Source organism: Nicotiana attenuata, chromosome 2 (genome assembly GCF_001879085.1).
Source record: "Nicotiana attenuata strain UT chromosome 2, NIATTr2, whole genome shotgun sequence".
In the NCBI taxonomy this organism is placed as follows: Eukaryota; Viridiplantae; Streptophyta; class Magnoliopsida; order Solanales; family Solanaceae; genus Nicotiana; species Nicotiana attenuata.
The window spans coordinates 18,943,104-18,959,103 of NC_031990.1; the positions used below are offsets into that span (position 1 = coordinate 18,943,104).

The 16,000-nt window shown below is 35.0% G+C and overlaps 1 protein-coding gene across 1 annotated transcript; it reads right to left on the reverse strand.

The window, feature by feature from the left end:
* Nucleotides 203–1,162, reverse strand: LOC109244904 (RING-H2 finger protein ATL80-like). The gene has a single exon (XM_019412065.1). The coding sequence runs from the start codon at nt 965–967 to the stop codon at nt 371–373; it is 597 nt and encodes a 198-aa protein (XP_019267610.1). The 5' UTR covers nt 968–1,162; the 3' UTR covers nt 203–370.

Here is a 16,000-nt window from a genome sequence, read left to right on the forward strand (position 1 = left end):
CCTTATTAGCACGCCAAGTTAATTACCGTCCTGTTTTACATTTTACTCCATCAATTTTAACTTCAACATACTACTAAGGGTCGTTTGGCTATAAAAAAAATGATTCCTTTTTTTGGTACAATTCCTTGAAAAAAAAATAGTTTATGTTTCCGAAATTTTACGATTCTTATGTCCAACCGCCCCCAAAATATCACGCTAAAGATAATTACAAGGAACTGTCTATGATAATCCGTAGATTAGTAACCTAACTTGCATAACACAATAAGTGACGGATTACAACTGGTAAAACTGCACTGATAATGTAAATTAGATTGATCTTTTACATTATCGGCGTATATAACTTAAAGCTAAATCTTTTTTCTTTTTTTTTCTAGACTAGAAAATTACTTGAGCCAGCACATGAACGAGACTCAGCCGGAGTTGTAGCCGGAGCACCGTCGGTTTTGTGGGAAACTGCAGGGAACTCACCGCACTTCCGACACCGAGCAACCACGAGAATTTGACGACAAGAAGGGCACGAAGAGTGTGAACCTAACCAAGTATCAATACACGGGAGATGGAAACTATGGCCACACTGCGGCAGCACCCGGATCTCATCTCCCACCGCATACTCCGCCAGACAAATGGCACACTCCGCCGTGAACGGCGTACCTTTCGCCGTTGTACTGCTGGGGTCATACGTGAACTTAGGCAACGACTGCAACACTTTCTTCTTCAACCCTTTATTCGCCGCCGACGAAGACTGACCACCAGCTCCGCCACCTCCGGCGCCGGTTTCTCGCCGGAGCCACGCGCATCTTGCAACGGCTATGAGACCCACCACACAAATTAGTGCACAAAGCAAAGCAGCTAGTATTACGACAAAGTCAGACTCCACTGCCACCGCAGATGGTGGCTCCGCCGCCGGCGTTGAAGGGGAAGTTGAAGAAGAGTTTGTGCTTAGCAGAAATCTAGCTGGACGAGTCATAACTGAAAACAAATTCAACAACAATAATACGGATATAAGTAACTACTAAGTACTATAATATAGAAGAACAAGTTGGGACAATGGATGTAAAAGATGTGGTTGAAATGTCGGTAATTGATGTGAACTTAATACAGTAGTGATAAAAACATATGAAAATGTCTCAAAGTCCTTAAGATATATATATATATATATATATAGATTTAAAATCTGAGGGGAGTGTTGAATGGAAGGTAATTGAAGTTTACACATGTGGTACAGAGAACATCATGTAGAGGTCCCTACTATTCTTCACTACAAATACTACTAGCTATTACAAGCAGACACGTTTCGTTTTATATTTAATGATTAAGATAGAAAATAACTTGCGGTTTAGTTTAATCATGTAGGATTACATGTTGATTAGCATCTTTAGATGAAAGATCAATTCAAATTTGAGTGGAGACAAACAACACTGCTATGTGTGATAGAGAATTTGTTATGATCGAAATAATAAGGTTTCGTGCGGAAGTTAGTAACGCAAGACGATAAATCAGACAACAAAAGAGAAATCTACCAAAAGAGACATAAACATTTAATGTGGTTCGGTCAACTAACCTACGTCCACAGCGGAGATGACCAATCCACTATAATAAAAAGAGAGTACAAAATATTGAGAGAACAACCCCACGAAGAGGCAAACACAAGTGACACACTAACACTTGTCCGGTAAAGTTCTCCCCCTAAACAAGACTCTCAAGCCTCCTATGGCTACATTGTAGATGCTACTGAATGAGAATGACAGATCTTCAATTTATAGAACTCCAAACCTTTTCTTACAAGAAAAGGGACTAGCCAAATATGGAAGAATTATATTTTCCTTCTAGGAAAAGAAAAACCCAACTATGGCAAATATGTTGTCGTTTCCTTCATGAGATAGGAAAATCAATTATGGTTAGAAAATCTGGACAATCACCTAACAAAATTAACCCAAATAGCCGTTCACCTAATCTCTTAAACTACACTTAGCCGGTTGATGTATAATATATGTATAATGTGTGTATAATTAATGTATAATCTATGTATACTGACTAAAAAAAGTAAACAATGAATTTGGCGGGCCTTTTTGATTTGTCTAAACATGAGTTAAGTCTTGATAGATAGAGTTATCGATTGCATGATTAGAGGTAATTAATAAATTTAAAAAAAAAAAAGCTAGCATGGTGCACTAAATTTCGCTATGCACGGGGTCCGGGGAAGGGGCGGACCACAAGGGTCTATGTACGCAGTCTTACCCTGTATTTATGCAAGAGATTGTTTCCACTTTCCACGGCTTGAACTCGCGTCCTTCTGATCATATGGCAGCAACTTTACCAGTTACGTTAAGGCTCCTCTTGATGAGAGTAGATAATCAATATTCGATAAAATAATCGAGAAGTATGCAAATTAGTACGGACAGAAATGTCATAAACAAGTATAATCATGTGGGGTTCAATATTGATTAGGTCCTTTTTTAATTACTTTAAAAATGGATAAGGTTAATTGAAGGAAGAAAGAAGCAAAGGCATGTGAACTTAATTACCAGATTTTGTTTGTATTCAAGTTTATCAAAACTCTTGTCGAAAACCAAAAAGGAAAGGGAACTGTGTAACAAATTGTTCAAACTGAGGGCGACCATCGGTCTCCGCAAAGAAAGAATTACAAGAAAATACACATACTTCACACCATAACAAAAAATAGTCTATGTTTTTAAGTTTTATCCTACTTAGTCCATATTATACATATTTAAGCATTACCAAATTTAAAATATGTGTTCTTACAACCATTGCTTCTAAAAGCTATGGAGTTAAATCTGTGTTCTCACAACCATTGCTTTCACTCTCTCTTCTTCTTACATCTTCTGCATATGCTTCAAGGGGTCGTGTATTTTCTGATTCTCCTCCTGTTTGCAATGTCAGAAAATTGAAGAGTAGAAGTCCACCATTGAAGGCCATACAAAGCATTGCTTTCGAAAATAGAATTTTTTGAGTTTGTTAGTTGTTTGGATTGGGTGTTGTTCCAATTGATTGAAAATATCAAAAGGAGTTCAAAATTTAAATTTGAAGTGATTTGGAGTAGATTTGAGCAAGATTTGAGTTAAATTTCAGAAAAAACGCAAGGTTGAAGACGAAGTCAGTTTTTTGTATAATTATGTATAATCCTGTATAATAGTGTATATAAGTGTATAAACACATCTTATACACTATTATACACTTTTATGCACCTTTATACAAGCGTTTGTAGACGAACTTCTTCCACGATTTTCAGTTACAATTCTTGTTCAAAACCAGTCCAAATCTCCATTAAATGACTTCAAATTTTATATACAACCTCCTTATACTATTTCTAACAAGTCTAAATAACACCCACTCTAAAGTTCTCACAAAATCAAATTCGAAATTTAAACCTACATATTTAAGCTTGTTAAAAATCTAATATTCACCACCTAAATGGAACTGGTTTGTTGAACTAATATTTGAGTCACAGTTACTTATTCAAAAATTAACTTAAAAGCTTGAACAATCTTTTTTAAAAATTAAATAGTAGTTTCGAGAATCTATTGGAATTGAATGTTGAGTATTAGCATATTATTTTTGGCCTAGTTGGTTATAAATTAAAATATAGGCTATAGAATTGAAAAGTAGGAAGCCCAATTATTGTTATGTGAAATTTTTCCCTCTACAAAACCGCCATTGCCATTAGAGTTCTGTCCATAGTAAAAAGAATAAGGTTCCAAAAGTTTTGGTGTCCTTCGGATTCCAAAATAGTCTTCTCCTTGATTTTGATTTTAATGTATATTATTAGTCTATATAATGTTATTTTATGTTAAACAATAAACACAAATTAGTAAATGATCTTTAATCTTATAATTAATGAGGTCTCGAAATATATGACCCTGTCGAAGTAAAAAAAAAATAAAAAATTGTTACTATTGTAATAGTGGATATCGAGTGGGGACTGGGGATGCTAAAGTGTAATATTATTACTTTTGCTTTTTCTTCCTTTTTATGAAAGACAAAGTAACATTAGAAAGTTTTGTTTTGAGGATGAGATGGGTAACATGTTCTTTGTACATTGATTTTGCGTGACAAAAGAAAAAGTTTACTATTTATCCAAAACCAAGTGGCATGTCCGTACTTTGTAGCTGTATTGACAATCTATTTTTGTTTCATCTCCAATAATTAAAAGTTGGATTCGACCTGTTATATATGATTATGTTAACGATAATTATTTTAAATCTGAATTAGAGTGAGAACAGCCGTTAAAAAAGAAAAGAAAAGATTCTTCTCTTTTAACTTTAGAAGGATTCCTGATATTACTTGTTGCCTCCCTTATTTTTCATGAGATGAAAATACAAACAAATAGTTACTTCAATTTGATATTTGTTCAAGTGGATAAAATTGGGGAGGCCCTCATTGGTGAATGGATAAGAATATTGTTGGTAGAATCGAACGGCATAATTTTAAAATGTTACATGTTATTATTATTATTATTATTATTATTATTATTATTATTATTATTATTATTATTATTATTACTACGCTGATCGGATATCCTCTCCATTTAAAACATAAGGTTATATTTTAAGAAATACTTATGGCATGACTGGAGATTTGCATCTATACTCGCTTTTTGGGCCACGTTTTAACTTGTGCCCGTTTTGCAAAAAAAATTGCAAGCGTACCCACTTTTTCGCGTAACTTCAGCATACGGGGCTCAAGTAGCAAAGACGCAAAACTTCAGCATTCTAGTAGACGGGCCTAAAGTAGCAAGTGTGTTGAACCAAGTGTGCTGAAGTTTTTGTTTGTAATTGTTGAACTTAAGCATAGTAGCTGAAGTTTTATTCTCTATTTGCTGAAGTTTTTGTTTGTAATTGCTGAACTTAAGCATAGTAGCTAAAGTTTTGTTCTCTATTTGCTGAAGTTTTTGTTTGTAATTGCACTAAATAACCTGAAGTTTTTTTGTCCTGGATTCATTAGTTTTGTCATTAAGCTTTTTCAAAAACTTCGGCAGAAGATGCTGAAGTTATTTAGTTCATTTATAAAATTTCAGCAATAATAAGCTGAAGTTTTTTTGTCCTGGATAAGCTTTTTTCAAAAACTTCAGCAGAAGATGTTGAAGTTATTTAGTTCATTTGTAAAAACTTCAGCACTAAATAAGTTAAAGTTTTTTTGTCCTGGATTCATTAGTTTTGTCATAAAGCTTGCTCAAAAACTTCAGCAGAAGATGCTGAAGTTATTTAGTTCATTTGTAAAAACTTCAGCACTAAATAAGCTGAAGTTTTTTTGTCCTGGATTCATTAGTTTTGTTATAATCGGACTACTATAAAATAATCAGATTGCCAACAATATCTAAATCATAAAAATTTGGAAAAAAATAAACGTGAAAAGAACAGAATTATCATGAAAAGAATCACTAAGTGTGACCTTAACTTCCCGTGCGTGGAAATATTCACAAATTATTGTCTACTAACTTACGTAATTATTTATAATTTATTTTTAAATAATCTGATAAATATACTTATGGCAATCACCCCATGAATTGAAGTTTCATAGCAGCACCAACTTATATGATATTATTACCATCCCAAAAGTACTCTTAACCTAGTATGATATTGTTCGCTTTGGGTCAAACACACATGACTTCCCCCAAAATGTCTCACATCATTAAAAGATTCATACATCTCATATATAGGCTCCCAATCTTTTCAGCTCCTAATGAGATTTTGTTCGCACACTTAATAATAATAATGATAATAAGATTTAAATTTCGGGTTCAATATTTTTGTTAATATGGATAGAGAAATGACAACCTGGAGAAACAATGGTTGCATCTTCATTGTTTGTAGAAACCAGGCCATGCCTAATGCATGTGAACTGTCTTCGCGCACACCCATGACCCATCATCGGCCTATGTCCCACTTGTTTTGTTTCTTCATTTGCTTTTTTCTTTCTTTTTTTTTTTTTTTTTTTTGAATAAGTTACAAACGAATGTAGGACGTGGATGAGTTCAACTCTGATATAAAATTATAATGATAAATATTAATTTAATATTATAATGTTAAATTAATCTAAAAAACTAGCTCCCAAGTCCCAACCATATCCAAACCATATATGTGGGACTGTATAAGATAGACATGACCATCAACAAATTAATGATGTCTTATTTTGTACACATTAACAACGAATCGCTCAGATTAGAACACTTCTATTCCAAGGACAGCACCTCCCCACAGCAATGTGGATTAGTGGTTCAACTTCTTTTTATTAAAATTAGTGCACGTGTATGTCAAGTTATGTATATATGATTTTTTAAAATAAAAATAATATTATTAAACTACGCTTTGAATAAATAATTATACATATAAAATAATGTAAATTTCTATAAATGATCAATATGGATCATCGTGTGATTATTTCTTTGTCGGTGTTGATCTGCTGGAGAGGTACAAATAGTAATAATTATTACTCTATGTCCCTTCAAACATTATCAATTTTATTTATTGATCATGCCGTTTTATCTATACATGCCAAGATATGTTTTTACCCCAAGATGGAAATATGTTGAATGAAGATGCATTTTATACAAGGAAATTAAACTTAGCAAAATCATGACAAATGCTGACAAACAAAATCAGGTAAATCAAACAAAGTTATTAGTTATCGATTGATATTGTACTTTTGTCACAATTCGTATACTCATCACATAATAAACTTAACAGGAAAAACAAATAAAAATTAATTGTAATACACGTTACTACTTGATAAAGATGTACATAGTGATACAAAGCCAATAGATCATTCAGGTAATGTTATTTATACCTAAAAAATTAATGGCAAAATACATAAGTTACCCCCTGAACTATGGACCAAATTCCCGTTACACATTTTTTGCGGACAAAAATTAGCTAACACACTCAACCTTTCCAGAGTGTGCCTAAGACACACCACTTTTTTGTTGACCAGTTTTTCAAAATTTATGTGATGTCACGCACCAATAACATTCTGACATGTGTCATAACTCAAGAAAAAAAATTCTTAATTCACACCCTAATTAATAATTCTTTCTTAAAAAAATATAAAAAATAAAAGGATCTCTCATCTTCCCCAACCCCATTGTCAGTCATCTTCTCCACTAAAACTTTTTCCATCATTAAAATCATCATTACCACCACCTTATCACCATTACTGTCATAGCAACCACCAACATTAAGTTTTTGAACAAAACCCACAAACACCATCACCCTCTTTCTTCATACCCATTAAAAAAAAATTACACAAGAAATTCGGATTTTCATTACACTCCATCAGATAGCTGATAGATCTGGAAACAAAAATACACAAGAAATTCAATTTTTGTTGGAACTATACATAGGGGAAGAAGCATGAGGATGTAACAGAAAGTGAATGGAAGAAACGGAAATGGAGACATATGGGGACCTAATTTTGAATAGTGCATAGTTTATACAATTAGGAGTTGCAGCCTCTTCAAGCTATGCCAAGGCATCAAGCTTGAGCGCTAAACCCTCAAAAAAAAATGTTCACGTGGGGTGATAGAGTGGGGAAGAGGGACTAAATTATTTGGAGATATATTAACATGAGGAAAAAAAACAAGAAATGAATTAAAAATATTAAAAATAAAAAATCCTTGACATGCGGGGTTTATATAATGGTTCAGATCCAAGAAATTTGCATTCATTCGCCTCTTTTAGGTGTAAAACACGCACTTGCCATCTGTAAAAAGTGGTGTGTCTTAGGCACACTCTGGAAAGGTTGAGTGTGTGAGATGATTTTTGTCCGTAAAAAGTGTGTAATGGGGATTTGGTCCATAGTTCAGGGGGTAACTTATATATTTTGCCAAAATTAATAAAATAACCGACACATATACATTTCATTATATACATGTGTGTTTACGTGCATATATATGGGAATCTACATATATTCATATTTATATAAGCCAGCCTTGTGCATAAGGTAACTCGTGTTCACGCAAGGTCCGTAGAAGGACCGCAACCCAAGAGGTGTAATGTGGTCAGCCAACTCTAACACAAGGCTGTTTCCACGGCTCGAACTCGTGACTTATGTTATATATCTGTATTGTTGTAAATAAATTAAATAATAATCTTTCTGAAAACAGAAACAGAAAGTTAGTAGAAATTAAATTCCGAAAACAGTAAACTTCTTCAAAATAAATTCTGAAAACAGTATAGGAACAAATTGAGCCCACTGAATACACAGTGTGTCCTTAAGGAAATTATTCCCCTCAAGTACCCAAGGTTCTGGAATATATCCTCCCAGGATAGAACGATTTAACTCACCGGAGTGTTGGTACCAAGAACGCCGATGAACAGTGAACCACTCGAAGGCTGCAAAACACACTGAAATTTTTGTGCAGAAGAAGAAGAAGATTCAGAAAATTTCGTAAGTAAATTTTCTGAGATTTGAAGGTGTATTTATAGACAATTTCGGTGCTGTTTCTGATAAGGTTTGCAATCTTTCAGAACAGCCATAGTTGTTGGAATAGGTGTGACACTGTTTTAGAACAGCCATGGCTGTTGAAAATATTGCGGGAAAATTTAAAACGGATTTAAAATAATTCGGGAAAGAAAAACGGGCCGGACCGGATCGGGTCTCGGGTCATGGGTTATTCCGGATTGAATTTTCTTTAATTAATTTAATTAATTAACTAAATATTTGAAAAGAATTTTGTCCAAAAAGATTAATCAATCAATCTTTGACAAATTCAAATCCGAATCCGAAGCCGAAGCCGAAGCCGAAGCGAGCCGATCGAGCGACGACGACGACGGCGCGAGGCTTGCCTTCTTCTTAGCTCTTTAAGAGCTAAAAATGAGCTTCTCTTTATATACACAAAGATTTTCTTTCCTTCTACCAATGAGGGACAAAGTGCATTAGTGAACTCATTCAAAATTTCACTTCCCTCATTTCTTTTCCTACCATTTTTCATTCACACTTCTTTTGTTATTAAACAACAAAATCCAACAATCCCCCACATGAATGGGGAATGACTATAAACTTAAAGGAATGCACGGACGTGTGTGTGTTTTACATGCAAGAATTAATTGCATCTGGATAAGTAGGTTTCCCTTTGAACTTTCCGTAGTGAACTTATATCGGATATACTCGGTCAATCGGAAGATTTGATATCTTTGAACCGTCGAGCTTTGTAGTATACCTAGACAACATAAGTCACACAATCAATCCTTAACCATCTATGGTTCTCACGGTTGTGTTCGTTTCAGCCATGAACACAGCCTGGTTTCATGAGTGCTTAGAGAATGGGCCTTTACTTTCATTCTCCTTGAAGCGGCTTACACTTCACACTCACATAGGTGATTCCTAAACGTGTAATCCTAAAGACACACTATCTGGTCATATCCTGCCAGACTTAGCAAATCATTAAAAAGTTTTAAGCTTTATTGACTCATCAAAAAGCCTTAATGCTTTACCTCGTTTTTGAACATTGTCTTCATCACGAGAATGGGTTGAGTTAGTTGACAATGTTGAACCGTCATTCATAACTTTGTTTGATCTCTTTGAACTTAGCTCTTGGGATCTCCAGTCTGCTAGGTAAAGTTACCGCCATGATGACTTGTCCTAGGCCTTTAACCCCATTCCCTTTGACGATCTTTCAACCGCCTTTCTAGATAAGCCTTTTGTAAGTGGATCCGACACGTTATCTCTTGACTTTACATAGTCAATTGTGATAACACCACTAGAGAGTAGTTGTCTAACAGTATTGTGTCTCTGTCGAATATGACGAGATTTTTCGTTATACATAACGCTCCCTGCCCTACCTATTGCCGCTTGACTATCACAATGTATACATATAGGTGCCAAAGGTTTGGGCCAAAATGGAATATCTTCCAAGAAATTCCGGAGCCATTCAGCTTCTTCACCGGCCTTATCTAAAGCTATGAATTCAGATTCCATTGTAGAACGGGCGATGCACGTTTGTTTGGATGATTTCCAAGACACTGCTCCACCCCCAATTGTGAAAACATATCCACTCGTGGATTTAACTTCAGATGATCCGGTGATCCAATTTGCATCACTATATCCCTCGATCACGGAAGTATATTTGTTATAATGCAAAACATAATTTTGGGTATGTTTCAGATACCCCAAAACTCGTTTCATTGCCATCCAATGTATTTGATTGGGATTACTTGTAAACCGACTCAGTTTGCTAATAGCACATGCTATATGTGGTCGCGTACAATTCATGATATACATCAAACTTCCCATTACTCTTGCATAGTCCAGTTGTGAGTCACTTTCACCTTCATTCTTTTGAAGTGCATAACTCACGTCAATTGGAGTCTTGGCAATTTTGAAATCCAAATACTTGAACTTGTCAAGTACCTTTTCAATGTAGTGAGACTGTGATAATGCTAGACCTTGTGGAGTCTTGCGAATTCTGATTCCTAAGATCACATCAGCAACTCCTAAGTCTTTCATGTCGAATTTGCTAGCCAACATGCGCTTTGTAGCATTTATATCTGCCATACTTTTGCTTATTATCAACATGTCATCAACATATAAACAAACAATGACTTCATGACCTGGAGTATTTTTAATGTAAACACATTTGTCACACTCGTTGATTTTAAATCCATTTGCTAACATTGTTTGGTCAAATTTTGCATGCCATTGTTTGGGTGTTTGTTTAAGTCCATAAAGCGACTTAACAAGTTTGCACACTTTCTTTTCTTTACCAGAACCACAAAACCTCATGTTATTCCATGTAAATCTCTTCCTCCAATTCTCCATTTAGGAAAGCTGTTTTAAACATCCCATTTGATGGATTTCAAGACACATACACGGCCGCTAGTGCCACTAACACCCTAATAGATGTTATCCTTGTTACTGGCGAGTAATTGTCAAAGTAATCAAGGCCTTCCTTTTGTCTATAACCTTTGACAACAAGTATTGCCTTATATTGTCTAATGGCCATCAGCTTTAATTTTCCGTTTGATCCAATCTTCGAACCTAAAGGCTTATTTCCTGGAGGAAGATCAACCAATTCCCGATTATTGTATCAAAATTGATTGAATCTCACTATTGACTGTCTCTTTCCAAAATGCTGAATCAAAGAATGACATAACTGCTTTAAAAAGTTTGAGGCTCATTTTCAAGCAAGAATGTCAAAAATCTGGTCCAAAGGAAGTAGATGTTCTTTGACGTTTGCTCACGCTCTTGGATCTCCTATTCTTGGAGTATTTTCCTTGGGTTCTTCTCGAGGTCGTTTAGGTCTTTCACTTAACGACTCACTTTCAGTTTTATACGGATAGATGCTTCAAAGAATTCAACATTATCTGATTCCATTACCGTATTAACATGAATCTCGGGATTATCAGATTTATGCACCAAAAATCGACATGCTTTACATTTTGTAGCATATCCAATGAAAACACAATCTACTGTTTTTGGTCCAATTTTAACCCTTTTAGGTAAAGGAACTTGTACCTTTGCTAGACACCCCACACTTTGAAATATTTTAAGTTGGGTTTTCTTCCTTTTATTTTTCATATGGAATAGATTGCGTTTGCGTGTGGGGTACTCTGTTGAGTATTTCGGTAGCCGGTAAGGATACGCTTCCCCCCACAAAACTCTGCGGTAATCCGGAACTTATTAATAAAGAATTCATCATTTCTTTTAATTTCCGATTTTTTCCTTTCCGCAATTCCGTTGGATTGAGGTGTGTAAGGTGCAGTAGTTTGATGATAATTCCATATTCCGAACATATTTCTGCAAACGGAGATTCATATTCTCCACCTCTATCCACTTCTAATCATTTGATCTTTTTATTCAGTTGATTTTCTACTCATTCTTGTATTGCTTAAAATGCTTCAATTGCTTCATCCTATACTATTAAGCAAATAAACATAGCAATATCTAGCCGAATCGTCATAAAAGTATAAAATTACTTTTTCCACCTCTAGATGTGTCGACTTCAATATCGCAAAGTCAGTATGAATTAAGTCTAATGATTTGAATTCCTTTCAACAGACTTATAAGGATGTTACAAACTTAGATTCAACACATATTTGACATTTCGATTTATTACACTCGGAATTTAGGCAATACTTCTAAATTAATTAACTTCCGCAAGGTTTTATAATTGACATGTCCTAAACGAATATGCCATAAATCATTTGACTCTAATAAATAAGAAGAAGCTGAAATTTTATTCATACTGTCAACAACCATTACATTGAATTTGAAAAGGCCCTCCGTGAGGTAGCCTTTTCCAACATACATTCTGTTCTTGCTTACAACAACTTTATCAGAAACAAATACACATTTGAATCCATTCTTTACAAGTAAAGAAGTAGAAACTAAATTCTTCCTAATAGTAGGAACATGAAGAACGTTGTTGAGCATTAACACCTTGCCGGAAGTCATCTTCAGGAATATCTTCCCATAACCTTCAATCTTGGCTGTTGCATTATTTCCCATGGAAATTTCTTCTTCGGGACCAGTAGTAGAGTAAGTCGCAAATGCTTCTTTGACAGCACAAACATTTCGAGTGGCTCCAGAGTCAATCCATCACTCCTTCGGATTTCCAACTAGGTTGCATTCCGAAAGCATTGCGCAAAGATCATCAATGTCATTATTCTTCTCCACTATGTTGGCTTGTCCTTTCTTATCCTTTTTCGGGAGACGACAATCTGGGCTTTTGTGACCAACTTTTCCACAATTGTAGCAGCTGCCCTTGAATTTCTTTTTGTTCTGCTCCTTAGTTTGTCCAGAAGACCTCTTCCTCTTATTACTTTTTAGAGCAGTCTCCTCAACGATATTAGCTCCCATGATCGTTGAATTTCCACGAGACTTCTTCTCGGCTGTTTTGTTGTCTTCCTCGATCTTTAGATGTATCACAAGATCTTTCAACTTCATTTTTTTGCGTTTGTGCTTAAGATAGTTCTTGAAATCTCTCCAGGAAGGAGGCAATTTTTCAATCATAGCAGCCACTTGAAATGCTTCATTCACGACCATACCTTCAGCAATAAGGTCGTGAAAAACAAGTTGATGTTCCTGAACTTGGATTCCCACAGTTTTGTTGTCTATCATTTTATAATCTAGAAACTTGGCAACCACGAACTTCTTCAAGCATGCATCTTCTGTCTTGTACTTCTTCTCAAGTGCGTCCCATTATTCTTTCGAAGTATTCATTGCACTGTACACATTGTATAAGTCATCTTCTAAAGCACTTAAGATATAGCCTTTGCAAAGAAAATCTGCCTGCTTCCACGCCTCAACAACCATGAACTTTTTATTGTCCGGCATGTCCGCAGCAGGCACTGGAGGCTCTTCACTAGTGAATTTCTGCATACCAAGTGTGGTAAGACAGAAGAACACCCTTTGCTGCCATCCTTTGAAGTTGGTTCCGGAAAATTTTTCCGGTTTCTCAGCCGGAGGAACAGCAGTGCGGCTTGACGAGGCTATCGTCGTTGCACCAACAGTCGCAGAAGGATTTCCATTTTCATTTGCCATTTCTTACTGTCAACAACAGAAGAAATCAATTAATGGCAAAACCAAAACAGTAAATAATACTGTAATCAATAAACAGTACGTAATAAAAACAACTAAGGTCTTTATATACTGTTTTACAGAAAAACGATGAAGTTTTTATGTTCTTCAAATCGTTTTCTGAATTTCAATACCCTGATGAAGTTTTAGTATCTTCAAATCAGAATAGTAAAATTCAGACAGAATACAGAATATAATAAATATAATTTCCTTAAGATTGTTATATATCTGTATTGCTGTAAATAAATTAAATAATAATCTTTCTGAAAACAGAAACAGAAAGTTAGTAGAAATTAAATTCCGAAAATAGTAAACTTCTTCAAAATAAATTCTGAAAACGGTATAGGAACAAATCGAGCCCACTGAATACACAGTGTGTCCTTAAGGAAATTATTTCCCTCAAGTACCCGAGGTTCTGGAATATATTCTTCCAGGATAGAACGATTTAACTCACCGGAGTGTTGGTACCAAGAACGCCGATGAACAGCGAACCACTCGAAGGCTGCAAAACACACTGGAATTTTTGTGCAGAAGAAGAAGAAGATTCAGAAAATTTCGTAAGTAAATATTCTGGGATTTGAAGGTGTATTTATAGCCAATTTCGGTGTTTTTTCTGAAAAGGTTTGCAACCTTTCAGAACAGCCATAGTTGTTGCCGTTGCCGAAACCGTTGCCGAAGCCGAGCGACGACGACGGCGCGAGGCTTGCCTTCTTCTTAGCTCTTTAAGAGCTAAAAGATGAGCTTCTCTTTATATACACAAAGATTTTCTTTCCTTCTACCAATAAGGGACAAAGTGTATTAGTGAACTCATTCAAAATTTCACTTCCCTCCATTTCTTTTCCCACCATTTTCCATTCACACTTCTTTTGTTATTAAACAACAAAATCCAACAACTTATAGGTCACACGGAGAACTTTACCGTTGCTCCAAAAATTCCTTTCATTCACATATATTATATTATTTGATAAAAACATTTATATTTGCTTTTATACTAAAAAATTATATCAACTCAATCGGTAAAACATGTACACTTTGAAGAAACACAACTGAAAAAGCAGAAAATAAACTGATTATTTAAAATTATATTAGAAACTGATTACGACAAAGAATGATACCACATGCATATATTGTTCCATTCTTTTCTTTTTCATTCTTTGTCGTAATACCTCGAAAAGAAATTGGCAGTTTCTTACTCATTATCCAAGTTACAGAATCCACTTCTGACTTTGAGTGGAGACCCTTGTTACTCTTTCAATTTCAAAGAGAGAGAGACTCATTTTAACGAAATGGTGTTAACATGCCAATTGTGAATTTTCCATTTCAAAGAAATCTGGTGCTATATTTCTTTGTATAAATAAAGAAGTAAAGATGGAAAAGAGTCACTATATGTCGTAAACAAAATTTCGGTATATAGTGCTCCTGCGATTTCAAAATCAAAATTGTTATCCTTTTGAAGAAAGATATTTCTCCAAACTTATATGCAAGTCACATTGGAAACGGAAGCTTTGATTTCGGAAGTAATTATTTATTGCAAAGTAAAACAACTTATAGGGAAGAAAAAATCAACTTAAGATGAAAATATGCAACCTTTCATCTTAAGAAGCAACTCTTCACTAACTTTCAATGGGATCATGTTTTGGATTTCAATCTGACATCATCCCTTGGGGTTCTGGGTCCAATGGAATTTATAGGTATAGGTAAAAACCCTATCAAATAGAGATTCGCTATTGGATTTCTTCCTCGCTACCCACCTTCTGTCTTCCTTACTTTCTATCTTGTCTAAGCTTGCTGGATTTTCCTCATCCGTTGTATTGAATTAAATCCTCAGTAGCCATTTTATTTATCAATATTTAAAATGTGTTACAAAATGTAGCTCAAAGTAATAATATAAAACAAGAAGATAGACAACAATATAGAGAGAAAGAGAGGAGAGAATCTATTTCTTCAATGTATTCAAGTGTGTACAATGTGATGCCCAAACCCTCTATTTATAGGATGATATAGGTAATACAAAGGGACTCCATAAATATGGTATTAATTATTGAGAACATGGGGGAAAATCATGGAGGTGTGGGAGTTACATCCATAATGGTAAGAAGTAGTGGGAGGTTAAAGGAGAAGAGTAGTGGGTGTTACTCCCTTAGGAGTTATGGACATCCACCATATTCAAGTATTTCATAACACTCCCCCTTGGATGTCCAAAGATAATGTGCCTCGTTAAAACCTTACTAGGAAAAAACCCTATGGGAAAAAAATCCTAGTGAAGGAAAAAGAGTACACATATCTGTAATACGCTTTATTTGCTGCCTCGTTAAAAACCTTGTCAGGAAAACCCAGTGGGATAAAACCTTAGCTAAGGGAAAAAGAGTACAGCACATATTTGCCTCCCCCTAATGAAAATATCACGACGAATTCCAAGCTTGTCTAACAACTTCTCTAATATTGAAATCGGCAATGCCTTGGTGAA

Coding starts and splice junctions, on each gene's coding strand:
- LOC109244904 (XM_019412065.1), bottom strand. CDS start 967: ATGACTCGTCCAGCTAGATTTCTGCTAAGCACAAACTCTTCTTCAACT.